A 27,500-nucleotide genomic window follows, 5' to 3' on the forward strand; every position below is an offset into this window, starting at 1 on the left:
TCTCTCACCTGAGGGCTACTAAACTTGATTTCTCCACTTTGCCCTCAACTATCCTGTGGTCACCACTTGTTTTAGTTTGCTTTCTCTGTTGCTGTCATAAATCACCCTCACCAAAAGCAACCTGAGGCAGGAAAGGGTTTATTTCATCTTACAACTTCCAGGCCATAATCCATTACCGAGGGAAGTTGGGGCAGGAACTCAAGGTAAGAACCTGGAGGCAGGAACTGTGGCAGAGTCCATGGGAGAATGCTGCTTACTGGTTTGCTCCTCTGGTGTGCTCAGCTACTTTTCTTATACAGCCTAACAGAGATGGCACTGCCCACAGTGGGCTGTGTCCTCCTACATAAGTTAGCAATTAAGAAAATGCCTCACAGACATGACCATGGGCCACTCCGATGGAGAAAATTCCTCCATTGAGATTCCTTCTTTCCAGATGACTCTAGTTTGTGTCCAGTTGACAAATACCAGCACAGTACCTCACTTCCTCTAGGTCTGTCCTCAAATGTCATCTGTTTACTAAGGTCTTCTCTGGCCACCCTATCTAAAATTACAGCACACATATACACACATACAATTCCTGTTCCTTTTCTTATTTCTTCTGTAATATTATGTACTTATCACATTGTTTTTAAGTTTATTCATCTCCTTTGTTTTTTGTCCCTCTCATTCTAATGTAAAGCCACCAGAATACCACTCTAGAGATGTTTGTTTACTTGATTTATGGCTGTACTCTCACTCTGTGGATGGGTAGAATAAGCCCTCAGTAAAGGCTTACTTATTAAAGACATATGCTTTGAGAGTGCACATCATGCTCCAAAAGGATCTTGCTTTACCTTCTATATAAATCTCAGCAGACGTCGAGTCTGTCCCGTAAATATTAGACGCAAAGCAGGAATATCTTCCTGTGTCCTCCTCGAAGGCTTCGGCTATGGTCAATGAGTGCAGATTTCCCGTCTGTGCGATGTGAATGTCTGGGGAATTTTCAAGCTCCTTCCCTTCACAATACCACCTGTGAGGAAAGGAATATGGTCACTGGACACAACTAAAATATGAGACTCATTGAGTTTGGTGGCACTCTCCTGTTAGCCCAGAACTCAGCAGGTAGAGGCGGGAGGATCAGAAGTTCAAAGTCATCCTCCTTTACATAGTGAATTTGAGACCAGCCAGAGCTACATGAGATCCTGCCTCAAAACAAAAACAAAAAAATAAATAAAAGTAAGTAAAATAAGAGACTCAATAGCACAGACAGCTCCAGATAGTCCCTGAGAGGAAAACTGACACTTTGAACATTGAGAATCCATTGTTTTAGTACTGATTGTGAGAATAAGGAGAATTGGCAATCTTCAAACCACACTGACACTTTACTCAGGAAATCAGAAAGTGACTTCTATTAAGAATTATACATGAGGGGGGTGGAGAACACTGGCTGTTAAGAACACTGGCTGTTCTTGTAGAAGACCTAAGTTCAAATCCCAGCACCCACATGGCAGCTAACAACTGTCTATAACTCCAGTCCTAGGGGATCCGGCAGCCTCTTCTGTCCTCTGAGGGCATTGAACGACACAGGTGCACTTACCTTCATGCAGGCAATACATGCACACATATAAAATAAAATAATAAATAAATAAAAAGAATTATACATGGGGCTGGAGTGATGGCTCAGTGGTGATGAGCACTGGCTGCTCTTGCAGAGGACCTGGGTTTGGTTCCCAGTACCCACATCAGGTTGGTCACAACCTCCTGTAACTCCAGCTCCAAGAGATCTAACAATATCTTCTGGCTTCCACAGGCACTGTACTTATATACGCAAATCCACACATATATACATTATTTTTTTAAAATTATTATTATTATTTCTTGGTCTTTTTGAGGCAGGGTTTCCTGTAGCTGCTGCTGGCCTGGATCTCACTATGTAGACCAGGCTGGCCTTGGACTCACAGAGATCCTCCTGCCTCTGCCTCCCAAGAGCTGGGATTAAAGGCATGTGCCACCACATCTGGCTTAATTTTTTTTTATTTAATGTGTATGAGTGTGTTGCCTGCATGTAAGTGCACTTGTGTCATGCAAAGTACTTGGAGGTCAGAAGAGGGCGTCGGATCCCCTGGAACTGAAGCTAAGGACAGTTGTTAGCTGCCATGTGGGTGCTGGGATTCGAACCCAGGTCCTCTGCAAGAGTAGTAAGTGCTCTTAACCACTGAACCATCTCTCCAGCCTTACACATAATGTTTTTTTTTTAAAGGGTATTATACAATTGAGAGATGTTGAGGAAAACAAGCAACATCAATCAATATGGAATTTTCCTTCCCCTAAAATGACTTTTACTTCTTGTAGTGTGTGTTAAATAAGCACTGCTTTATCTTATGTCGAAAGCATAAAGCATTTATGAAGTTGGACACACTCTTGTTGTATCTGACAATGTATGACGTTAATCTGATCTGTTACTACTTCTCCCAGGACTGGCTTAACCCTAGCAAATAACCTAGCAACTGTGTTTCCACAGGCTAGGCATGACCTTTTATTTTAATTTTATGTACCTGAAGTTAGAATCTTTTACTATAGCATATGAGGCTTTTTAAAAAACTGTTTAAAAAAAAACTTAAAAAAATTTTTTATATGTATGCATGTATTGCCTGCACGTAGGCAAGTGCACCCTTGTTGTGCAATGCCCGCAGAGGTCAGAATAGGCTGTCGGACCCCCGGGACTAGAGTTATGGACTGTTGTTAGCTGCCATGTGGGTGCTGGGATTCGAGCCTGGGTCTTCTGCAAGAACAACCAGTGTTCTTAACTTCTGAGCCATCTCTCCAGCCCCAGTATATGAGACTTTTTTGACCAAAAGTTTACACAAAATAATAATGAAATATTTAAAATGTGGGGGCTGGAGAGATGACTCAGTGGTGAAGAGCTCTTCTAGAGGACCTGAGTTCAATTCCCAGCACCCACATCAGGTGGCTCACAATCTCCAGCTCCAGGGGATCTGACAGCTCTGGCCTCTGCAGTCACCTGCACTCATGTTCAGAGACCCACATGAAGAAACACACACAATTAAAGATAAACATTAAAAAATATTTAAAATGTGGAGGTGCATGTTAAGAAAATGAAGGTTAAAATTAAATGGAAATATTTCTCACACAGCAGTTTGGAACGAGTCTATTGATCACTTTCATATATTATTAGTAAGGATGTAAAATTGTACCACTCCTGGCAATACTGCTAAAATTACAGATGCATTTTATCCTTCCAGCCAACAATCTTGTTGGAATCTGTGATACCGATATATTTGCATACATAAAAAATGATAAATATATAGATTACTAATTGAAATAGAACAAGATTGGAAACAAGGCTACTGTCCATCACTAGGAACTAAATAAACCATGATTGAGCCATACAATGGAACAGTGCTCCAAAATAGATGAAAAAGATTCCTTAAGTGCCGATAAGAAGGAATCCAAAGACATATTTAACCCCTCAAGTGGCTGGCCCCTCCCTCCCATCACTTAACAAAGCCCGATTCGAAGGCACACTCTAGAAAACTCATCTTTTTACCTACTTCCCATAGTCAAGCTGTTCTCTGCTCTTCCATAAATATGTCTCAGCCACCCCTGTACTCAAGCCTCCATCTTGGTCACCCCTGTATTCCAGCCTCTGTCCATGTTCTGACAACCTTTTCTTCTGCTTTTCTGTAACTGTAAATATAACTCACCCAAGAAATTTGGCTCAGAAACCACCCCCTACACAGGGCTACATTTACCACCAATTCTCAATGATTATATTTTCTAAGTTTACTTTAAAAAAATACCCTATGGCATAAGTTTTGACTATATCATCTTCTCTGATTCTGTTTTGAATTTTTGTCTCACCAGTTTCACTGGATTGTAAATTCTTAGAATTCCTTGGATTCCATCTTCACTGGGATAGGACTGTCTCTTCAGTGACAGTGCCTTAGACACTCTCCACTAAGCTGGCCTATCTCATCCCAAGTTTCAATAACACCCGTTCCTCCAACCTGCGTTTTTAGCCCGCACAACCCGCATCTCCTTCTCCCTTTTCTTATATTTCAGTCTCATTTTTCTTCCTGTTCTGTGAACACATTTAGCTTTACACCATCATGAAATAGTTATTTCTTTCTTTGTTTATTGCAACAGGGTCTTATTACAAGAAAAAAACAAAAACAAAAACTGTGGAGGCGGAGAATATGCCTGCCACAGCATGCATGTGGATGTCACAGGACAACTTGCAGGAATCTGTTCTTTCTCTAGAGACTGAACTCAGGTCTGTCATCAGGCTTGGCAACAGGTATCTTTACCCGCTGAACCATCTCTCTGGCCCTTGAGATAGGGTATTACCAGAAATCCTGGGTAGCCTGAAGCTTGTTGTATAGCCCTGGCTAACCTTGAACTTTCAATTCTCTTGCCTCCACCTCCCAAGTGCTGGGATTACATGTGCTGCTCTACTTTGCTCACTGTGGAATTTTTGTGATTCTCCAAATCCTCCTCTTCAGACCTTCACTGCACAAATGGCACTTCCTTTTGTTAATTTTAAATGTTTCTTTATTTTATGTGTATGAGTGTTCTGCCTGCATGTGTGTAAGTGCACCTGTATTGTGCAATGCCTGTGAGGCCAGAAGAGGGTATCAGATCCCCTGGAACTGCAGTTATGGATGGTTGTTAGCCACCATGTGGGTGCTGGCAACTGAACCTGGGTCCGCTACAAGAGCAGCCAGGGCCCTTAACCACTGAGCCATCCATCTCTCCAGCCCTAATGTCATTTTTTGGAAGAGGCTGTCCTGGCCCTTTTTACCAATGTGACCTCTTTATCCTCACTCTATTATTTACCTTGTGGTTAGGTGCTTTTGTGTTGATGTGACCAAAGTACCTGAGGGAACAACTTAGAGGAGGAAGGATTCATTTTGGCTCAAGGTTTCAGAGGGTTTAGCCTATCCTTAATTGGCCACATGCTCTTGGGCAGAATATCACAGCAGTGTGATGGTGTGTCAGAAGAGGCAATTCACCTTACAGTGGACAGGAAGCAGAGAGAGTGGAGCAGTCAGACAGAACCTTCCAAGCCAATGACAGTGACCTCCTTCCTTCAAATGGGCCCCACCTCGTAAAGTTTCTAGCATCTTCCAACATAGCATCACCCACTGGGAAAAATCACTCAACACATGAGCCTTCAGGCAACATGTTAGATTCAAACCACAATATCTTTTTCTGTTGTTTTCACAGCACTCCTTACAGTCTGAAATTACGTGTACGTACACTCGTCACTGATTACTCCCCTCACCACATTAAAAAACGTATTTATAGATGGGCGTGGTGGTGCACACCTAAATCCCAGCACCCAGGAGGCAGAGATACGCTGATCTCTGTGAGTTCAAGGCCAGCCTGATCCACATAGTGAGTTCCAGATCAGCTTGACCCTGTCTCAAAAAGACCAAAAAATTCATTTATTTATTTTTATTTTTTATGTGTATGAATGCCTTGCCTGCATGTATATAAATATACCATGTGGGTGCAATGCCCAAGGAGGGAGCTGGGACCTGAACCCAGGTCCTTCGCAAGAGCAGTTAGTGCTCTTGATTGCTGAGTCATCCCTGCAGGTCCTCCAGTCACTACATTTTAAGGTCCATGAAAAGACCTTATGAGTTACGTTTACCACTGCAATCCCATTACCTATGACAATGCTCTGACACATGACAGGTACTCAAAAAATAAGAGTTGATGCACTTGTCAAAAGACCAAATGATGGGAAAAATGAACAGTTAATGGCTTGTGAGTTTGGGGGTTTGCTTTATCAGATCACTGCCAGCCTGAGTTTTGTTGTGGCAGTGGGAGAACCCAGTACACGCAGCAGATTGGGATTCACCAGTCACCTAGGGCGTGCACCTCACCAAGGCTGCAAGGAGCGGCTAGGGACCAACCCTCAGAGCAAATGCAAACACTGGGCTTTTGATAAAACACTGGGCAGTGAGCACATTTGTTCTCTTTAGTCTCCTCCAGAAATACCTGTAAAATGAGAATAAAAGGATTTTTGGAGAGCAGGGGTTGGGAAGGACAGAATCTCATGAAGGCTGACCTCAGACTTGGAATGTGGTTGATGATGACCTTGAATCTCCTGACTTCACCTCCCGAGTGCTGGGATTACAGAATAAAAATTTAAAAATATTTTATTTATTATTTCTATCTTATTGTATGAGTGTGTTGCCTGCATGTATGTAAGTGCACTATGTGCACACAATGCTCTCAGAGGCCAGAAGAGGGTGTAGGATCCCCTGGAACTAGAGTTATGGACAGTCATTAGCCACCAGGTGGGTGCTGGGAATTGACCCCAGGTCCTCTCCAAGAGCAGTCAGTGCTTTTAACCGCTGAGCCATCACTCCAGTCCCCAGAATAAAAAATTTAAAGTTAAAAGACACAAAGACAGAAAGAACCAGAAGGGAGAGAGCAGACCTGCTCCCTCAGATGCTGCTGGGAGATGGAAAGCAGGAGGAGCCCTGGAAGAACCTCCCTATGGTCTTACTTGGGGATGTCAGCTTGTGCAGCCGAATCCCAGAAAGTTCGGGGATGTGGAGACAGGAGATTGCTAACAACAGGGGAAAAACATACACTTAAAACAGGGACATTGGTTAGAAGTTTGGAAAACGAGCCTTTAGAGTCCCGCCTCAGGTCACGTCCCTCCTCTGAGCAATGAGTGATGGTCCAGAACCAGGATGAAGCCCAGGATGGGCCAGCAGCTGATCCAGGAAGGATCAAGAGAAAGGAGGGCTTCAGTGAGGACCTCTCTAGGGAGAAGCAGAGGCCTTCACTTCATAGAGTGTGGCAAGATTTCACAAACTGATGAGAGAATTGAGACAAAGTTGCTACAAGTCCACAGAACTAGGTGCATAGAAACAGAGAACCAGGGTCAGGGTAAATAGCTCTGTGTCCTGTAGCTAGTTCTGCATTTTAGGACTCAATGAATCCTCACGCAAAACACTCTGGGAGTAGGAATCACATCTCTATTGAGATGAACAGACTTTTTGGGCCATTATTTTCCAAACAACACAGTATAGCAACTATTAATGCAGCATTTATATTGTGTTAGGTATTTATTTATTTATAATTTTTATTACACTTATTCGTGTGTGCGTGTGTGCATGTGTGTGTGTGACAGTGCATGTGGAGGTCAGAGGGCAGCTTATGGGAGCTGTCTTTTTTCTTTCACCATGTGGGTCTCAGGGATCAAATTGAGGTCGTCAGGTTTGACGGCAAGGGCCCCTATCCCAGCTGAGCCATCTTGCTGACCTATTTTAAACTATTTTTGTATCTTCCTTCTTAAAATTATTTTTAAGTGAGCATACAAAGTAATGGGTTTCATCCTGGCTTTTCATACGTCCATCCCATCATACTTCTTTCTAATCCATTCTTTCTGCATCATGCCCATCTCCCTCTGATTAACTCCCTTCCTTTCCCCAGATGGGTCCCTTCGTGCCTCTGCTTTCACGTCACATATGTCCCACCACTCTCTCTTTGTCCCCTGTCCTCTAAAATCTCTTCCTTCTCTCTCCTGATGCCTGTGATCTAGACATTATTTACATATATGAGAAGGTCTGGGGTTCTGTAGATCAGTGATTCCTAGCATGCATGAGGCCCTGGGTTTGACCCCTAGCACCATTCCCCAAAAGAGAAAAAAAAATATAGGATGAGACATATACACTGTATGTAAAAAATAAATTGATTAATAGTTTTCTGTAGGGAACTTGAACATCACAGATTTTGTCCTTTTGTATCCCAGGGGAATTCTGGAACCAACCCCTTGAACAGAGGGGTGGCTGTGAAACAAGGAAGCAGCCATCTTACCTTGCTGGGCTGAGAGGGAATAACAGTAACAAGAACAGAAGCACGAAACACTTGGTAATACAGTAGTGTGCTAATATATTGAAGCAACAGGGAAGAACAAGGGTGCTGGTTTAATGGGAGGGTGCTAGGCTAGCATGCCACAGAACGGGAAGTCCAGAGAGAAGAGCTTACATAAGCATCCTAAACCAGGGACTGTAAGCACATCGCCCGGATTCTGCCTCCCCGTCCCCCACCAACTACAGTGCAGTTCACTTGCTGTGAAAACAAAAATGAGATTATTTGCCCTTTCACTGTGTTCGAATTTACACTGATGGGGCAAAAGCCACAGTGGTTAGACTGTGGGCACCTCAGCAACAGGGATCAAAGCACCGTAACAAAGCTGGTTGCGGCCACTGGGGCCTCCACTATGCTCACAGAGAAAAAACACAAGACTTCGGCAAAGCAACAAAAATAATTGCTTTGTTTTAAATCTCCATTGACTTTTGTTGTTGTTCCTGGGCCTGGTGGCGCATATCAGCACTCAAGAGGCAGAGGCAGGCAGATCTCTGTGAAGTTGAGGCCAGTCTGGTCTCCATAGTGAATCCAGGCCAGCTGTGACTACAAGGGAAAAATTAAAAGATGGGGTCTCACTGACTGGGAATTTACTATGTAGTCTCAACTCACCGAGATCCACCTGCCTCTGCCTCCTGAAGGCTGAGATAAAAGATCTGCTCTGCCTTCTTATTAAGTCTTAACCTTGAGTCCAATTTTTAAATGCTCTGCCTTCTTATTGTCTTAACCTTGAGTCCAATTTTTTAATACTCTGGGTAGTGGAACTGTATGTTGGAAAGTTGTGTTTAATTACAGTATTACTACACTAAAACTATACTTATCTGAACATATAAAACGTATAGTTTTGTTTTTGTGGCACTGACAAGCCAGTCAACCGCTTGCCCCATTGATGAGGCTGACTCTGGTCTTTGGTTAAGGCAGTGTGCCCTCTTAAGTCTCTATTGTAAAGCAATGTCTTTTACCTTTGTAATTCATACCCTATGAGCTAGAACTTCTATATCTTTTAAATATCTAGCCTTTAATAACCTCCGTCCAAGTTAGGTTTTCCTTAACAAGCTGTTGGTAATAGCCAGCTCAGAGGATATTACATGCTATCAGGCCTGGACTGGGCCTAGAAAAGTCAGGTTCCTCTTCATCAGTAAAACCACACACTGAAATCACTCTCTTCTGTGCATGAGTGTGTTGCCTCTGTGTGTGTAAATGCACCATGTTGTGCAATGCCTGCAGAGGTCAGAAGAGGGCATCAAGCTCCCCTAGAACTGGAGTTACAGACAGTTGTTAGCTGCCATGTGGGTGCTGGGAATTGAACCTGGGTCCTCTGCAAGAGCAACTAGTGCTCTTGACCGCTGAGCCATCTGTCCAGCACACATTTGTATATATGTGTTCATTCATTCATTCATTCATTCATTTAGCATGTTTATATGTGTATGTAAGTGCACATGCGCGTGTGTGCACATGCATGGAGAGGTCAGAAGTTGACATTGGCTGTCTTCCTTAATTGCTTCTCCAACTTATTTTCTGAGATAAAATTTCTCACTGAACCTGGAGCTTGCAGATTCAGCTAGCCTGGCTGACCTCTGAGCTTCAGTGATCCACCTGCCTCCACCTGCACTGGGATTATGGGCTCACACCTGGCTCTTGCAGAGGCCCGGGTTCAATTCCCAGCATCCACATGGCAGCTACAGACTGTCCTTAACTCCAGTTTCAGGGGAATCCAAAGCTCTCTTCTGACCTCCACGGCATTGCACAACACTGGCGCACTTACACACATGCAGGCAATATACTCATACACATAAAATAAAAATAATAAATAAAATATTAGAAAAAGAATGACTGATAGACAAATTATGGATATTCAGGTATGGGTATTTCACAGACATTTTTTAATAAAAAACACAAAGGAAGCCAGACGTGGTGGTGCATGCCTTTAATCCCAGCACTCGGGAGGCAGAGGCAGGTGGATCTTTGTGAGTTCAAGGACAGCCTGGTCTACATAGTGAGCGCCAGGCCAGCTGGGGCTACAGGGAGACCCTGTCTCAAAAAGACCAAAAAAAGAAACCGAAGGAAGTAAGCCTGCCATTTCAAGTAAAAATAAATGACATCATTTTACTGTCAATGGAAAAAATTGAGCTTTCTATGAGAAATTAGAAAACTTGTGTCCCCCACAGTAAGTTTATGTTTCTCGATATTTAAAGGCTTTTGAATAAAATCAGTGATTTAATAAAAGAAGTCTTTTTTTTTTGGTCTTTTTGAGACAGGATCTCCCTGTAGCCCCAGCTGTCCTGGAACTCACTATGTAGACCAGGTGGCCTTGAACTCACAGAGATCCGCCTGCCTCTGCCTCCCAAGTGCTGGGATCAAAGCCGTGCACCACCACACCTGGCCCAAGAAGTCTTTTTATACTATATAAGAAAATGTGATGCCAGGTGTGGTAGCACACTCCTTTAATCCCAGCATTTGGGAGATAGAGGCAGGAAGATCTCTTTGAGACTGAGGCCAGCCTGGTCTATATAGTGAGTTCCAGGCCAGCTGGGGCTACAGGAAGATCCCATCTCAAAAAGACCAAGAAAAAGAAAAGAGAAAAAAAAAGAAAGAAAGGAAGGAGAAAGAAAATGTATTATCTTTTTGGAAGATCTGTTAAAATGGCCCATTAGGTTTTAGTAGGCAAAGGACAAAAGTTCATTGGCATGGGTTCAGATTTCTCATGGTAACTAACCTTTAGGAAACAGATCTGAAAATGATACTTCTGTTGTTTCTAAGTTAGTGTCAGTGTTCAGTGCAAACAGCTCCAAACACAGAAGTAATGGGAGAACTCAGCTGTTTTCTTTTAAGCCAGATACTAAAGAAGATTGCAAAATATATATACTGCAGGGCCAGGGAGATGGCCCCATTGGTTAAAGTGCTTATTATGCAAACATGAGGACCTGAGTTCGAGTCCCCAAAACACACATAAGAGCCAGGTGTGAGCCCATAATCCCAGTGCAGGTGGAGGCAGGTGGATCACTGAAGCTCAGAGGTCAGCCAGGCTAGCTGAATCTGCAAGCTCCAGGTTCAGTGAGAAATTTTATCTCAGAAAATAAGTTGGAGAAGCAATTAAGGAAGACAGCCAATGTCAACTTCTGACCTCTCCATGCATGTGCACACACGCGCATGTGCACTTACATACACATATAAACATGCTAAATGAATGAATGAATGAATGAATGAACACATATATACAAATGTGTGCTGGACAGATGGCTCAGCGGTCAAGAGCACTAGTTGCTCTTGCAGAGGACCCAGGTTCAATTCCCAGCACCCACACGGCAGCTAACAACTGTCTGTAACTCCAGTTCTAAGGGAGCTTGATGCCCTCTTCTGACCTGCAGGCATTGCACAACATGGTACATTTACACACACAGAGGCAACACACTCATGCACAGAAGAGAGTGATTTCAGTGTGTGGTTTTACTGATGAAGAGGAACCTGACTTTTCTAGGCCCAGTCCAGGCCTGATAGCATGTAATATCCTCTGAGCTGGCTATTACCAACAGCTTGTTAAGGAAAACCTTCATATTCAGTCAAAACACAGTGTTTGGCCTCTTGTGTTTTGATTGGTTTTGTTTGGTTTTGACTTTTCTTTGAGTACAACCACTGGTGTTAACTATTTAGAAATTGCTCATCAATTACCAAAACCTGGATGGAGGTTATTAAAGGCTAGATATTTAAAAGATATAGAAGTTCTAGCTCATAGGGTATGAATTACAAAGGTAAAAGACATTGCTTTACAATAGAGACTTAAGAGGGCACACTGCCTTAACCAAAGACCAGAGTCAGCCTCATCAATGGGGCAAGCGGTGGACTGGTTTGTCACTGCCACAAAAACAAAACTATACGTTGGAAAGATGTGTTTAATTACAGCATTACTACACCAAAACTATACTCATCTGAACAAATAAAAGTCTGACTTTAAAAAAAAAAACATTAAAAAAAACCGAATGCTGTTGTTCTAATCTGCCTTCTACCTCCATTGCCCTTGCAACACCATTCCACAACGCATCATTTAATAACATTAAGGCCATTGGTGAAAAGTTAAAGGGAAATGAACAGGAAAATGCAAAGAGAATTGGAAATGCTTCTTTAATATTTGACTTTTTTGACTTTTGAGACAGGGTCTCACTATGTAGCCCTAGCTGGCCTGGAACTCACTATGTGGCTAGCTTGGAACTCACAGAGATCCTCCTGTCTCTACCTCAAGTGCTGGGATTAAAGATGTGAGCCACCATACCTGGCCAAATATTTGAATTTTTAAGTGACATATCTTTGTTTGCTAAAACAAATGAGTATTATTTGTTTTATAACAAAAAATATAAAAATAGGACTGTCAATTCTTTAGGCCAGATTTCCCCCTCCTTACCAAAAGGAGAGTGATAGCATCTGGATACTTGGATATCCACGGGGAGGTCAGTGGGATGGTTCACACTCTCTATCAGAGGTGTTTTTACCCTTATCAAATGGCCAGGATGACTTCAGCCAGGCCCAGAGGACAGTCACTTTGTCTTTGACTTTAATATCACAACCCACTCAGAAATCACACAATGGTCAGGCTGACTTCTGAAAGGGTATTAAAATTACCCAGCTATCTTGAAGGCATCTGAGGGTAGGAGAGAAACGTCTTCTCTTCAGTCTACCCCTGTTAGAGAATGCTTTCATAGAAATACCCTTGCAAAGCTCCACTGTTCACTGTCATGCCAGTCCCCATGACATGGACCAGCAGGAGGTGCCTTCTGTGATTCATGGCTCAGCAGACATGAGTCCCTGGGCTAGAGAACTAGGTCAGATCCCAACCCACCTTCGATACACTGAAGTTATACACTAGATCTGCTGATTTGGCTAACTATCAAGACAGGGAAGGAAGATGCTCAAGAAACACGTTTCAGACTTAACTGGTCTTTTCTTGGCTGCCAATCACCACCACTCACTCTACTATTAGGGTTACTACTTCATCTAAAATACGGCTTGGGTAAATATTGTGATGTGTTGTTTTAGCACATTAACAAGTTCTAAATGGAATGCGAATGTGCTGTTCTGAGTCACCAGTAATAATGCTGTTAAAAGAATGATTGCTCAGAGTCCTGCTTTAGCCTTGCCCCACCCTTCCAAAGTCCCCACCCCACTCCTATTATTTTTTCTCCTGACAGCCTTTTCTTTTTCTCTCATAGAACCTATATATCATGTATAAATATATATTTGTATGTTTACTTATTTAATGTCTCTCTCCCTCACTGGTTGTGAAGACCAGGAGGGTGAACAGGACCCAAAGTTGTGTTGGGTTTAAAAGAAATCCTCTTTTTAAATCTACATACAAGCATGTGTGTCAAGGCCAGAGGCCAATCTGGGTGGGGCATTATCTTCAAGAATGCTGTCTGCCTCCTTTGAGAAAGAATATCTCCTGGCTTGGAGGTCACCAATAGGCTTGACTGGGCTGGTCGCCAAGTCCCAGGGAGCCACAGGTCTCTACCTCCCCAGCCCTGGGATTACAAGGGTGGAGTACCAGGCTGGGCATTTCTGTGTGGGTTCTACAAATGGAACGCAGGTCCTTGTGCCTGTGTGGTAAGCATTTACTGACTGAGCCATTTCCTCAGACCCTGTGTTGGATTTGTGACACAACTTGGTGTCTTGTATGTCCTGCTTACTCCTCAGTCAACAAACTCAAGTATCCATATCCAGTGTCTATGCAGCTTCACTAGGGCAGGATAGATGGAGCTTCAAGTTTATTAAAATTTATGAGTTCCACCAGGCGGGAGCTAATTGGTTAACTTCAGAAAAGCATGAATAGCCAGGCCTGGTGACACACGTCTTTGATCCCAGCACTGGGGAGGCAGAGGCAGGTGGTTCCAGGACAGCTGGGGCTACAGGGAGACCTGTCTCAAAAAGACAGAAAAAAAAAAAAAAAAAAAAAAGTAGCTGGGCGTGGTGGCTCACGCCTGTAATCCCAGCACTCGGGAGGCAGAGGCAGAGGCAAGTGGATCTCTGTGAGTTCAAGGCCACCTCGGTCTACAAAGTGAGTTCCAGGCCAGCTAGGGCTACAGGGAGACCCTGTCTTAAAAAGAAAAAAAAAAAATAATAAAAATGTTAAGGTCTGGGCTGACCTTGAATTCATCATCTTCCTGTCTCAGACTCCTAATAGACTAGCCTCAAACTCACTATGTATCTAAGGATGATCTTGAATTTCTGATCCTTCTGCTTCCACCTCCTGAGTTTATGCAGTGCTGGGGTCAAATCCAGGGCTTTGTTCGGGCAAGGCAAACACTACCAACTGAACTACAGACCGTAAAATAACATTGTTTGGTGGTGGTGGGGGCGTTGAGACAGGGTCTCCCTGTAGTCCTGGCTGGTCTGTAACTCCCTACATAGACTCCATATGTAGATCTGCTTGGCTTTGCCTCCAGAATGCTGTAACTAAAGGCATGTACCAGCACACCTGCCTTCCACCTTCTTTCTTGAGACAGGGTCTCTCATTGGCCTGGAGCTCACCGATTTGATTCAGCTGGACTGACTGGCCAGCATGCACCAGGGATCCACATGTCTCCACCTCCCCAGCACTGGGGTCACAGGCATGCTGCCATGCCTAAGTTTTTATGTGGTGCTGGGCATCCAAACTCAAGTTCTCAGGCTTATATAAGCATTTTACCCAACGAGCCATCTGCCTGCTATGTTAAATCTTTTATAATAAATTCTTCTGCTTGCTCCACCGGGAGCCTTTCATGGTGTTGATTTTCTTGAGTTGTTTGAACAATCCTTTGCCTGTTCAGGGTTTCAGGCTCTGATTACAGGACAATTGCTTCTAGTGACTGTTGGGGAGAGGCAGCGGTGATTTCAGACGGGGGACAGTGCCAGAAGCTCCTCTGTTCTCCTGGCTATTGTTGGCTATCTGGGACACTGCCCTCCCCTCCAGAACAGGCTTGCTGCTTTGGCTCCTGTGTACCAGGCTGTAGCTGGTGCTCAGCCCAATCAAAGGAAGTGGGAGGCTCTGACTCACACAGCTGCTCTGAATGTAGTCCCCAGATTAATCACACTGACCACCCCAGAATCCTTTCTACGTGCATGTTCTTGGCCTCTGAGCCTGGAGCATTCCTGGAATTCCGAGGTCCTAAGGCTTCTCTTCTAGGATATGATTTTGATTTGGGGTTGTCTTGTCAATTAGGTTCCTTCTGCTTAGGGTTCAGATTGACTAAGAAACCAATGAAGCTTTAGGTTTCCATGGTTCCCTTCGAAAACCCAGGATCTGTGTAGTCTCAGGCCTGCATGGTTTATCATCCTGCTGTATATACTTCAAGACTCACAGAGCTTTGTCTGTTTCTATGGAATTTCTATCTTTTAGAGTATTTCTAAAATTCCAGATTTGGGACTGGCAACGTAACTTGGCTGGTGAAGTGCTTGATTAGCATATCCAGGGCCCTGAGTTTGATTCCCAGCACCAAAGAAACGGGGCATGGAAATGCACAACTGAAGTCCCAGCACTCGGGAGGCAGAGGCAAGAGAAACAGAAGTTCAAGGTCATCCCTGGCTACATAGTAAGTTTGAAGCTAGCCTGAGACACCTGAGATCATCTCTCAAAAGTGAACAAATAAATGGAAATGCAGATGTACAGATGGTAGCCTCTGCTGTTTTTCAGACAGGTTCTGGGGTGCTGAGGATAGGCAGGCACATGCCTCGGTTTGCTATTTTGGTGTAACCCTCTGTTCTAGTTTGCTTTCCATTTCTCTGATAAAACGCTGACCAAAACCAACTTGAAGAGGAAAGGGTTTCTTTGGTTTACAGATCACAGTCCTTCATCCAGGGAACTCAAAAGAGGAACCTGGAGGCAGGAACTAAGGCAGAGACCATGGAGGAACGCTGCCTGATGACTTGCTTCCCTTGGATTGCTCGGCAACCTTTCATACAGCCCAGGTCTACCTGCCCAAGGATAGCACTGCTCACGGTGTATCAATTAAAAATTAAGAAAGGCCTCACAGGCATGACCACAGGCCAGTTGGATGGAAGCAATTCCTTCATTGCAGTTCCCTCTTCCCGGGTGGCTCTAGTTGATGTCAAGTTGACAAAACTAACCAGCAACCCCCCTTTCATGGTTAAAACGCTTCTGATCTGCCTCTTCCTCTATCACCCTTGCAATACCATTCCTATGGAGGTCACCAATGGCCTCAATGTTATTTAATGATGCGCTGTGGTTTTCCTTAATTAGTATTTAGTATGGCTGACTATGCAGTCCTTCTTTTTTTAGAAAAACAAAACTTCTGTTTATCTGTTTTTAAAGCAAGGTCTATGTAGTCCAGGCTAGCTTCTAACTCTAAACCCTTCTGTCTGATTCCGGAGTCCCAGCCCAGCTCTCTCCATTCCTTCTTAAGGCAACTCTTCATTTTTATGTCTGTGGCTATTTCCCCACCATTTCAAATTCCCCTTCCAGTCTCACTTTTGAGGGGAGATTTCCTCATTGACTCAAATTTTATGTTTGGGCATTTCTTTGCAACACTGACTAGAGAGAGTGATAAATTAATAATAATAATAACAATAATAATAAACACCTGACTTAGAATATGACACCCCTCCAACCAATCAAAAAGGTGCAAACCATAAAACATTTTCAAGGACTACACTAGTGGCAGGGATTAAATATCACTCTTGGGGCCTGAACCAATTCTTTTCTGACCAAAGTATCAGAAGAAAAATTGAGGCTGATTTTATACTTAAACAAAAAATGCAAAAGTTCTAAACAAAATTCTAGCAAACTGAATCCAAAAATGTATGAAAAAGATAATAGATCATAGCCGGGCATGGTGGCACATGCCTTTAATCCCAGCACTCAGGAGGCAGAGGCAGGCGGATCTCTGTGAGTTCAAGGCCAGCCTGGTCTACATAGTGAGTTCCAGGGGACAGCTGGGGTTACAGGGAGACCCTGTCTCAAAAAAAACCAAAACAACAACAAAAACAAAAAAAAGATAACAGATCACGACCAAGTTGTGCTTATCCCAAGAATTCAAGTTTGGTTTAACATTATAAGGCCAATTATTCTATATTACTATATTATTGAAATAATTCAACAGGCCTAGGAATGGAGCTCAGTGGTGGAGTGATTGCCTTGTAAGGCTCTGGGTTCCATTCCCAGTAACACACACCCCGATACCCATACACATACATACACACACCAGGCAAGGTGGTACACTTCTTTAATCCAAGCACTCAGGATGCAGAGGAGAAAGGATTACAAGTTGAAGGCCAGCCTACGCTACATAGAGAGTTCCAGGCCAGTGGGAACCGCAAAACCCATCTCAAAAAACCCAAATCAAACCAAAACAAATTGGTTAAAAAAGACCTAAAGGCATGGGAAAAGATGCGTGCTCTTGAATAGTAAAGCTTGTTTGAGACTGGGTCTTAACTGCATAACCCAGGCTGACCTTGAGCTCACTCTGCAGCACAGGCAGGCCTGGAACTCCCGATCCTTCTGCTTCAGCCTCCCAGGTAGCTGAGATTATAGGCCTGCTCCCCTAACCTCAGCAAATACCCAGAGTATTTTGAGACGCTTACAAATCAACAGGAAAGGAACAAACCACTTAATAGAAAAATGATTTGAAAATATAAAAGGCTCTTTGTAGAAAACAAGCCCTGAACGATTAATAAGCATTTAAAGAAAACTTACAAACTCATTTGTAACTATAAAATGAAAATCTAGGGCTGGTGGGATGGTTCATCAGGGAAAGTGCTTGGCATCAGGCCTGATGACCTGAGTTTTATTCCCAGAATCCACATGTTGGAAGGGGAGGATTGACTCCAAGTTGCCCTCTGACCTCCACAGACATTCAGTGGCATGTGCACATGCACACACAATAAGTACACAAGTAAATGTAATTTACAAAATAAACATTTAAATCATGAGATAGCACTTCTCGCCCATTAGATTTGTTAAACTGGTAATGTCAAAATTGGCAAGTCCCTTGCACAGTTTTGGTGAGAACATAAAATAATTCTGGAAAACAATTTGGTACCATCATGAAGTTGAAATCCCATCCCTACACGCATTCATGTGACAGAGAAACTCGCTCATCAGGATATACTGGAAATATATGCCATTGTTCACGTGAAGCAAAGCACTCGAATATACGTCGACAATACAACAAGCTAGCTGTTCAGTAAACTACTATACAGCAATGAAAACAAGTGAACACAGGAGGTATATTCTTAGGGGCAAAAGTCAAGCAGCAGAAGAAAATAGATGTTCCACTTATCTAAAAGTTTTAAATGGCAAACTTGCTAATCTTCTATTACGCTTTCCTTGTGGGTAGGTGTGCACATGCCATGGTGTGCTTGTGGTGGTCAGAGGACAACCTGTGGGAGTCAGTGCTCTTCCTCCCCAACCTGGGCTCTGGGGATTGAATTCAGATCATCGGGTTTGGTGGCAAGTGCCTTCACCTGCTGAGCCATCGCACCAGAACCAAACTTTTTCAAAGTAACTTTTATATTATAGAGACTTTCAAATATATACAAAGGAGAGAGACACGTTGCTCAGCGTCAACAATTACCAATGAATTATTAGCATTTTGTCAAAACATAGTGGCTGGTATAAATGTATATGTAACAATAATAATCAAAGAAGAGAACAAGAAATGGAGAGGGAGTGGGTGGGCAGGGGAGAAGTTGGAGGGGACGGGGAGGGATGGAAATAGTACAATACTTGCGTATGAAATTCTCAAAAATATAAACAAACACACAAACAGTGGTCACCTCATTTTAGGGCTGCTGACTCAGCAGTGCCAGCTTCAGCCTATGAAGTTGCCTGCCTGTCATGGCCCCAGGGGGTGCTCATGTTGCAAACCACCCTGCCTATTTTAGAAACTCCCTGAAGCTGTCCTCTCTTCTCTCTCCAGTTTACTTCAAACACATTTCTTCCTCCTTCCTCTCAGGTTGGCTGGATCAGTTCCTTGGTGCCTTGCCCTTGTCCTCAAAGGCTTTACATTTCCTGTTCCCCTAGCCTGCAACACTCTCCCAACTCTCTGCACGGCCAGGCTAGCTCCTAGTCATCCTTTAGACTTCGGCTCTAGTCCCACGCTATTGGAAAAATTTCCCCAATCACTAGGCTTATGTTCCATCCATGTGTTCCTGCCATATGCTTCATCCTTTATAAAGTCTATCACTACTGTAATTAGACAATCATTTGTAGATTTGTATTTGTTGTTTTTGAGACAGGATCTTCCCATAGCCCCAGATGGCCTTGATCTCACAGAGATCTGCCTGCCTCTGCCTCCTGAGTGCTGGGATTAAAGGTGTGTGCCAGTACACCCCACTTTGTAGATTTCTTTTGATCATCTGGGTCCCCTGCTAGACTCTAAGCTCCCCAAAGTCAGAGAAGTCATCATCTGCCCTGCTTGCTGCCTTAACTTTAGGCACATGACACATAAATATGCTGAATGTTTGTTGGATGAATGAACAGTTTCCCAAAGGTAGAAGAAAAGTACTAAAATAATATCATATGAATTTCTCCTATATTATTTAAGATAATCTTTTTTCTTTTCTTTCTTTTTTTAAAGACCATCTCATGTAGCCCAGGATGGCCTCCAACTTGCTATATAGCCAGTGACAGTCTCAAATTTGTAATCCCAAATGCTGGGATTACAGGGTGTACCACTACGCCTGGTTTACATGGTGCTGGGGAGTGAAGTCAGGGTGTTGTGTATACTAGGCAAGCACTCTACCAACTGATCTCATCCCCAGCCGCTCCCCCCTTTTGAGAGAGAGAAAGTCTCATTCTGTAGCCCATGTTGGTCTTGAACTCACAGCAATCCCTTTGCTTCAGCTACCTGGGTGTTACAGACATGAGCCACCATGCCTGGCAAAATAGCCTTTCTTTTTTTAAAAAAGTAACGATTTCACTTCCTTTTTATTTCCTTGGCATGCTACTGACAGGCAAATAGTAAGTAGTAATATTACAAGTGGTAATAGTACAAGTGGTAATAAGGAAATTTAACAGCCACAACAGGCACTGATAGCGATAAAAGTCAGCTTGTGCTGCCTCAGGAGGTTGTGTACAAGCAGAGTGACCCAGCTGCACATTCCTGGGAAAAGAATTTGGAGTCAGGATGCAAAAAGAGATCATGGCCATTTGCTGTGAATTCGACACACTCTTTCGTCTGCAGCCATGGTACCAACATGCTTCATTTTCTAAGATGACTCAAAACTGCGTCTGGACTTTCAGAAATGCTAGTTTCAATCATATAAGATTCCACTTGTATTTATAAAACAAATTCTACACAGTTGGAAACAAATAATATAAGCAAAGATGTTTGTTCAGTTTGCCAAACTGGAGTAAATGGACATGGGTAAAATGCTAACTACACAGGGGCTAGTTGACCAGTGTACTTAGATATTTTCTTGCTAAAATAAGGCTTTATTTCCTAACTGACCATGATATTCCTAATTAACAAACTGAAGTGACCCATTAATTTACTTTTTATTTATTTAGACACAGTCTCACATATCTCAGGGTGTTCTGGAGCTCAGTACTTTGCCAGGGACAACCTCGAACTTTTGTTGGTTTTGGTTTTGATTTGGGGGGAGGGATTTTGTTGCTTTTTGAGATAGGGTCTTCCTGTAGCCCCAGCTGGCCTGGAACGCACTATGTAAACCAGGCTGGCCTCCATCTCACTGAGGAGATGCTTCTGCCTCCCAGGTGCCGGGATCAAAGGCGAGTGCCATGGCATCCAGTCTTTAACTTTTGATCCTCCTATCTCCACCTCCACAGTGCTTGGATTACAGGCCTGTGCCACCAGACCTGGTTTATGTGGTGCTGAGGACTGAACTAGGGGCCTCATGCATGTTAGGCAAGCACTTGACCAATCATGCTACATCCCCAGCTCAATTTTAATGTGTTTTTAAAAGAGTTCTCTGGATCAAAATCTGTGTTCCTGGGAGATTCCTCAGGATCGTCAGTGGCGGACTGAGTGGGGTGGGGTGGGGAGGTAGGGGGAGGTGATTCATGTTCTCTTTGCTCACCTTTAATCCTGAGTGCTTAAGTGTGTGTGTGTGTGTGTGTGTGTGTGTGTGTCTGTGTGTGTGATATTATTAAGGGAGTTACTGTTAAAAGAAAGTTGGAAAATGTTTTCCACTTTAGTAAGGGACTGAACCAGAAGTTGCTTTTTTCTTGCTCACATAGCCAGCCCCTTTGTAAATACCAGAGAAACACGAGCCTTGGTGATGTCCTTCCGGGCTAGATCAACTCAATATCTTTCTATGAGACACAGACCCTGTGCCAGACTTGCCCCAGTGTCCAGGATACTCTATGGAATGTTCTAATTCCTTTGAGACAGGTAACCCAGGCTGGTATGAACTCACTATGTAGCAGAGGATGACCCTGAACGCCTAATCTTCCTGCACATATCTGCTGCGTGCTGGTATTACACCAGGCTAGGTCTGCATTTCTGTCTGTTTTGCTCTCTCCAACCCCGCCCCCAGACTCTAATATGCATCATCATTCTCCACAAATCAGTTGCCTTCCATTTAGTCAGCCTAGGCCAGTGACTCCCTCCTGTTTCTTAGGTACCCAGCTTCAAACATGTGGAGTAATCTGTGTGTGTACATGCGCGTGTGTATACAGTGGGTGGCTGGAGGCTGACATCAGGTGATCATTCCTCAGTCACTGTCTACCTTGTTTTTACTATTCATTATTTGAGAATTTCATGCTTGCATACAATATGTTTTGATCATATCAAGCCCTCATCCCCCCCTCCCCAACTCCTCCCAGGCCACCCTCTCCCTACCACGTCCCCCTCCCAACTTCATGTCCTCTTTTCATAGCCCACTGAGTCCAGTCAGTGTTGTCCTTATGTGCACGGGTGTAGGCCATCCATGGAACATGGACACCCTAACATCTACCAGGGTCTTTGACTGGCCTGGAGCTCACCAAGGAGGCTAGGACAAACGAACACCACGTTGCTCAGCTTTTATAAGGAACAGTTTCTCCACTCATTCTTCTGGTCTAGTCAGTCACCAAGTTCAGCTTAATCTAAACATTGGTCTCTGACATTTCATCCCACTGCACTGGAGCATCTGATGCCTGGGGCACCTTCCACAGATTCCCCAGTAGCCTCCCTGCACCTCCTTTCCTGACCTAACCATCCTTCCGAAATGCTCCCTTTTATCTTGTTTCTTCCCCACACACATTAGATGGTTTCCAGTTTGTTCTGAATCGAGTCTGAACTCTTTCGCTTCAGTTTCCAGACTCTTCAAAATCATCTGACTCTGCTTTCCTTCCCAGTTAGGTCTTCTTCCTGTCCCACAAAAATCGTGACAGTGCCAGCATCTGTGGCCTTATGTAAACATGTTGCTGTGGCTTGAAAAGAACTGGTCTTTTGCCCCTCCTCGGTGGGGTCTCTTCCCTTATCTGTTCCTGCTCTCCTCATAGATAAGCTTGTGATTCCTGCATCTGCTTTCCCTTTCTATCCCTCCTCTAACTCCCTTGTTGATTGCTTTCTTTATCCTTTAGTCCCCGCATACATCCCTTTTGAATCACTATTGCATCCTCTACATCCTTTTTTCTTTTAAAGACAGGGTCTCACGTAGCCCAGTCTGGTCTCATGGCCTCAAACTTCCTGTGACGCTGAGGGTGACCTTGAACTTCTGATCCTCTTGCTTCTACCTCCCAAGTGCTTATTATAAGCAAGTGTCACCACATCTACTTTTATATGGTGCTGGGGGATCAAACTCAGGGCTTTGTGCATGCTAGGCAAGCATTCTACCCACTAAGCTGCGTCCCTAGCCCTATGAACTTCTTTTATATCCCTTATTATATAATACTGCAGTGCTCTGATTACATGTCTGATTCCTGTACTAGATAGCTGTACGAGTTACCCTCTCAGAATGGTTTAGATGTGGTTTCACAAGGTCACTAACCTCCACTGTTTTACACTCTTGGTGAACCACTTAGTCAACTCAACAGGCAATTGCTGAATGAACAAATGAATCCATTTCTAACTAATTCCTGTTTAGTCTTCAACTAAAATCTCTTCACATCTCTTCAGCCTTCTTTGACTTTCCTAGTCCTCAGGCTGAGAGCCTTCTGATTTATTACCATAGAAGTTAGGACAACATCCTCAATTGGATTGCAACCTCCTGGAAGGCACAGGTACATATTTATATTACTTATGTCATTGCATTTAACACCGGTGCTGACCACAAATTAAAACCTAAACAAATATTTGATTTCTGAGACTTGTATAAACTCTGTCCTTAGGAAAACATTGACAGCCAATAGCTGACCTAGAAAATTATAATTTTCTTCATATAATTGTAGTCATGAAATTAAATGCAAATTCATTCAGAAATAAATTCATTGAATTCCTACTAGTTTCCTGACCTCAAACCAATTGTTGAGATATTGACATGAATTCTATCAGCAAGGAAATTCTTGTCAGGTAAAATTAGTATTGCTACATGGATGGTGCTTATGTGTCTTTCTCTTTTCTTGTGTGTATATGTTTATGGTGTGTGAGTGTGTGTGTCTTTGAATTGTGCGGGTGCACATTCACATGTGTATGGGGGGCTGAATTTGAGATCATGTGCCATCTTGAATTGCTCTCCACTTTGTTTATCGAGGCAGGGTCTCTCACTGAACCAGGAGCTCACTTCTGCCTATTCTAGCTGGCGAGCTTACCCAAGGACCTCGTTTTTGTCTCTCAAGTGCTGGGGTTTACAGATGGCCACCAAGCCTGCCTGGCTTTTAGCTGTGTTCTGGGAAGCTGAACTCTGGTCCTCACACTTACACAGCAAGGGTTTTAACTAACTACTGAGCCATCTCTCCAGTCCTTGTCTCTCTTTAAAATGTATAGGTTTATAAACTTTTTCATGGCTGAGTAAGTTGTTTTAGGTGGCTATCAGATTACTTTGATTGGGGAGGGGCTACTTTATAATTTCTGGTTGATTTTCTCAATTGGGCACTGAATTCATTCTTGTAGCCAAGATTGCCACAGTTAAAAACAGAGTTCATTCTTGAATGATTTGGTCTTTTTTTTTTTTTTTAAAAAAAAAACATATTGGCCAGGCCTGGTGGTGCATGCTTTTAATCCCAGCACTCGGGAGGCAGAGGCAGGCGGATTTCTGTAAGTTGGAGGCCAGCCTGGTCTACATAGTGAGTTCCAGGATAGCTGGGGTTACAGGGAGACCCTGTCTCAAAAAGACAAAAAAATACATATATATTGTTGCACAATACCCGTGGCGGTCAGAAGAAGGTGACTGATCCCCTGGAACTGGAGTTACTGTTGTTAGCTGTTATGTGGGTGCTTGGAATCAAACTTGGGTCCTCTGCAAGAGCAGTCAATGTTCTTAACCGCTGAGTCAGCTCTCCAGTCTGTGGTCTTTTTTTTTTTTTTAAATCAGTCTATGTCCAGAAACCAGTGGGTTAGACCAACGACTCTCAGTGTGTGTATGCTATAATCCGAGGATTTACCAGCATGCTTAGACTGACCAGACGCCATGGAGGGGTGTGTGTCATGCTGTTGGAATGATACCACACGAGCTTTACTGACTAGAGTCCCAGAAGGTGTTAGTTTAAAGTAAAAGGTCAGACACTGCCCTGTATTCTTTAGTCCCAACTTGTTCCCATGTCTTGGGCCAACTGACTACCTCCTGATTTAAATTTAAGGTGAGTTCCTTACTTTTCTGGCTTTGTTTGGTTTCAGCACTCAGATGACGTGCTCTGCCTCCTTCTTTCCCAAATGTGGAGAGCCACCATCAGGAGTACATGGTAGCCTCAAGGTGTTTCCCACTCAGGAGGGGACACTGCCCCTTCTTCTCAGGGTTCCCAACATTCCTCACGTTCAGAGAAACTGCTCCAGTACTTAGCTAGGAAAATCATCCTGCAGGTCTAGTCTCAATTTCCTATCCATTTATTGAACTCAGCAATCCTGTGTGACCACCATGGGCCAGAAGCCAAAGAGTCAAAGACCAAAACTCAGAACCCTGCCCTGAAGTCTCATTGGGTGGCCTTAAAGTGTCTACGCCATTATAAAGATAATATTTGCTAGCCCTATGTTGCCTTTGAAAGCAAAATTCAATATCTGAATATGTTTTGGGGCCAGAATATCTTGAATTCATGGGCATATATAAATAAAATACTGTTATTAATATGAGTACTATGATTATTCTAGAGTATGAATGTTTTGGTAGAAAAAAAGTGAGACCTTGTGGAGAAAATATGTGAGATATGTGGAGAAAATATTAAGTAGTAGTAAAATCATATTTTAGTAGTGATTAGGTGAGTAGGAAAGCACACTCTTACAGAGATCTAAATATCAGCAATTCTCTCCAAAAGTAATGCATTCTGTCCAGGCTTGGTGGTGCACACCTTTAATCCCAGCAATCCGGAGGGAGAAGTAGGCAGCTATCTATGAGTTCAAGGCCAGCCTTGTCTACATAGTGAGGTCCAGGCCAGCTGGGGCTACAGGAAAACCCTGTCTCAAAAAAAAAAAAAAAAAAAAAAGTAATGCATTCCAACTACATTTCACATATTATTACTCTGAGGGTTTTGGGTTTTTATTTTTTTTGTCTTAAATTTTGTTTTTATTTTATATGTATAGTGTTTTGCCTGAATGTACGTAAGCACACTACATGCAATGTCCGCAGAGGCTAGAAAAGAACATCGGAACCCCTGGAACTGGAGTTCAGAATGGTTGTGAGTCACCATGTGGGTGCAAGGAACCAACCCTGGGTCCTCTGGAAGAGCAGCCAATGCTCCTAACCACTGAAGCCTCTTTCCAGCCCACATATTATTGCTTTGTAATGAGAGGTAGCTAATGTCACCGGTTGAGCTAAGGTTGGTCCCAGGTTGGGTGGGAGTACAAACATGGAAGAATTACTTAAAAACGTAAAATAAAATTAGAACACAAAATTAAGTAGAGCCCTGTAAATCAGGAGTCCTGAAGCTTCTGCTTCCTGTCATTGCCTCAGAGAGAAGCTGGCTGTTCAGCACATAGAAGGGGAATTCCCTGGGGCCTGGGAGATGGCTCCAAGGACAAAGTGTTTGCCTCCCCAGCTTGAGGATCTGAATTGGGATCCTCAGAACCCATGTAGAAGCCAGGTCTGGTATTGTGTGTCTGTTATCCCTATCCCAGAGCTCCTACAGAGGTAGGAGGAGAGAAGGGGAAGTATGAGGGCCGGTTAGCAAGTGCATGCAAGAAGACCATCCCGGCTCCTCATCAGACACATTAAGGAAACACTTGGGATTAAGGAGAATAGTGTTCACTAAGCCAGTAGAGGATACTTTATAACATATTTAATACAAGTAAAAACGAACCTTTAAAAACTGACCCTATAGCCAGGCTTGGTAATACATGCCTTTAATCCCAGCTCTCAGGAGGCAGAAGCAAGTGGATTTCTGCCAGGCTGGTCTTGAACTCACTATATAACTGAGGTTGGCCATGGACCCTTCCCCAAATAAAAGGATGTAGAGCATATTTTTCCTAGGAAGACTTAGCATCCATTTTGAAAAGTGCTATCAGGGTAGAAGTCACACTGTATTTTGAATTTGTGACCTGACAAACAATGTAAGCCTCTGATTAATCCTTCTTATATTAATTACATGTTGAAATAAAAAAAATGTGATATGCTGTCTAAATAAGGTATATTATTGTTAAGGTTCAGCTAGCCCTGCCCCCTCACCAACAGGATCCCAAGGACTTCTCATGCTCCTGAGAAAAGGGAACCTAGCTGATAAGCATCTTGGTCTTTGAAGTCAAGAGAAGCAGACTTTTCTCCACTGTTTGGCCAACACAGCAGGCTTCCCCTTTCATCTCTAAAGAGGGCAGGTTTTCACAGTCCCGCTCTCCCACTCTCCCCCCCAACTTAAAAAAAAAATACATCTTCCCGCCTTCTGCAGGAGGGGAAAGCCTCCCTTTTAAAAGACTCAAGCTCAAGACCCAGGCAGACATTTTCCCTGCCTGGAAGGGAATCTGTCCCATGTGTTCCTTTGCTAATAAACCCTATTTTGATGGAGTTTTAGTTGTGCCTTGGTGCCTCATCATCCATTCGCTCCTTCTCCGCCAACTTTTTACCTATCAATTATTACCTGCAATTCCACCTACTTCTTTTTGCTTAGTAAAACTATGGTTTCTAGAAAAAAGAATTATTTTTGGGATTACAGGTGAGTGCCACTTTTGTTTTATAAGGTAAGGGGGATAGAACCCAGAGTTTCCTGCGTGTTAGCTAAGCAAGCAGTCTACCAACTGAGCTACATCCCCAGCCCTGGAAATTGTTATTTATTTACTGCAGTCTGGGGTTGGGGTTGAACTCAGGGCCTCCCACATGCTAGGCAAATGTTCTACCAGTACTGAGCTATACCTCAGAGCCCTAGAAAAATTTTAAATTACATCTATAGCTAGAATTATGTTCCTATTGAACACAGCTGCTGTCAGCCCTGCCTGCCTTTCTCAAAGAGAGTATATAACTTTTTAAAATTTTTTATTTTTGAGACAGGGTTTCACTGTATAGCACTGGCTGGTCTGGAATTTGCTGTGTAGATAAAATTGGCCTTGAGTTCGCAGAGATCCTCCTGCCTCTGCCTTCCAAGTGCTGTGATCAAAGGTGTACGT

General features: G+C 43.3%; 1 protein-coding gene across 2 annotated transcripts in view; it reads right to left on the reverse strand.

The window, feature by feature from the left end:
- Nucleotides 1-27,500, reverse strand: part of Mypn (myopalladin) — a 106,112-nt gene that overhangs the window by 62,616 nt on the left and 15,996 nt on the right. For both annotated transcript variants that reach the window (XM_008832655.2, XM_008832654.3), the window contains exon 3: nucleotides 834-1,009. In XM_008832655.2, coding sequence (XP_008830877.1) covers nucleotides 834-1,009 — 176 coding nt within the window. The remainder of the gene's footprint in view (nucleotides 1-833; nucleotides 1,010-27,500) is intronic.

The sequence above is a fragment of the Nannospalax galili genome, unplaced genomic scaffold (assembly GCF_000622305.1).
Source record: "Nannospalax galili isolate Female #2095 unplaced genomic scaffold, S.galili_v1.0 scaffold156, whole genome shotgun sequence".
NCBI classification, from domain to species: Eukaryota; Metazoa; Chordata; class Mammalia; order Rodentia; family Spalacidae; genus Nannospalax; species Nannospalax galili.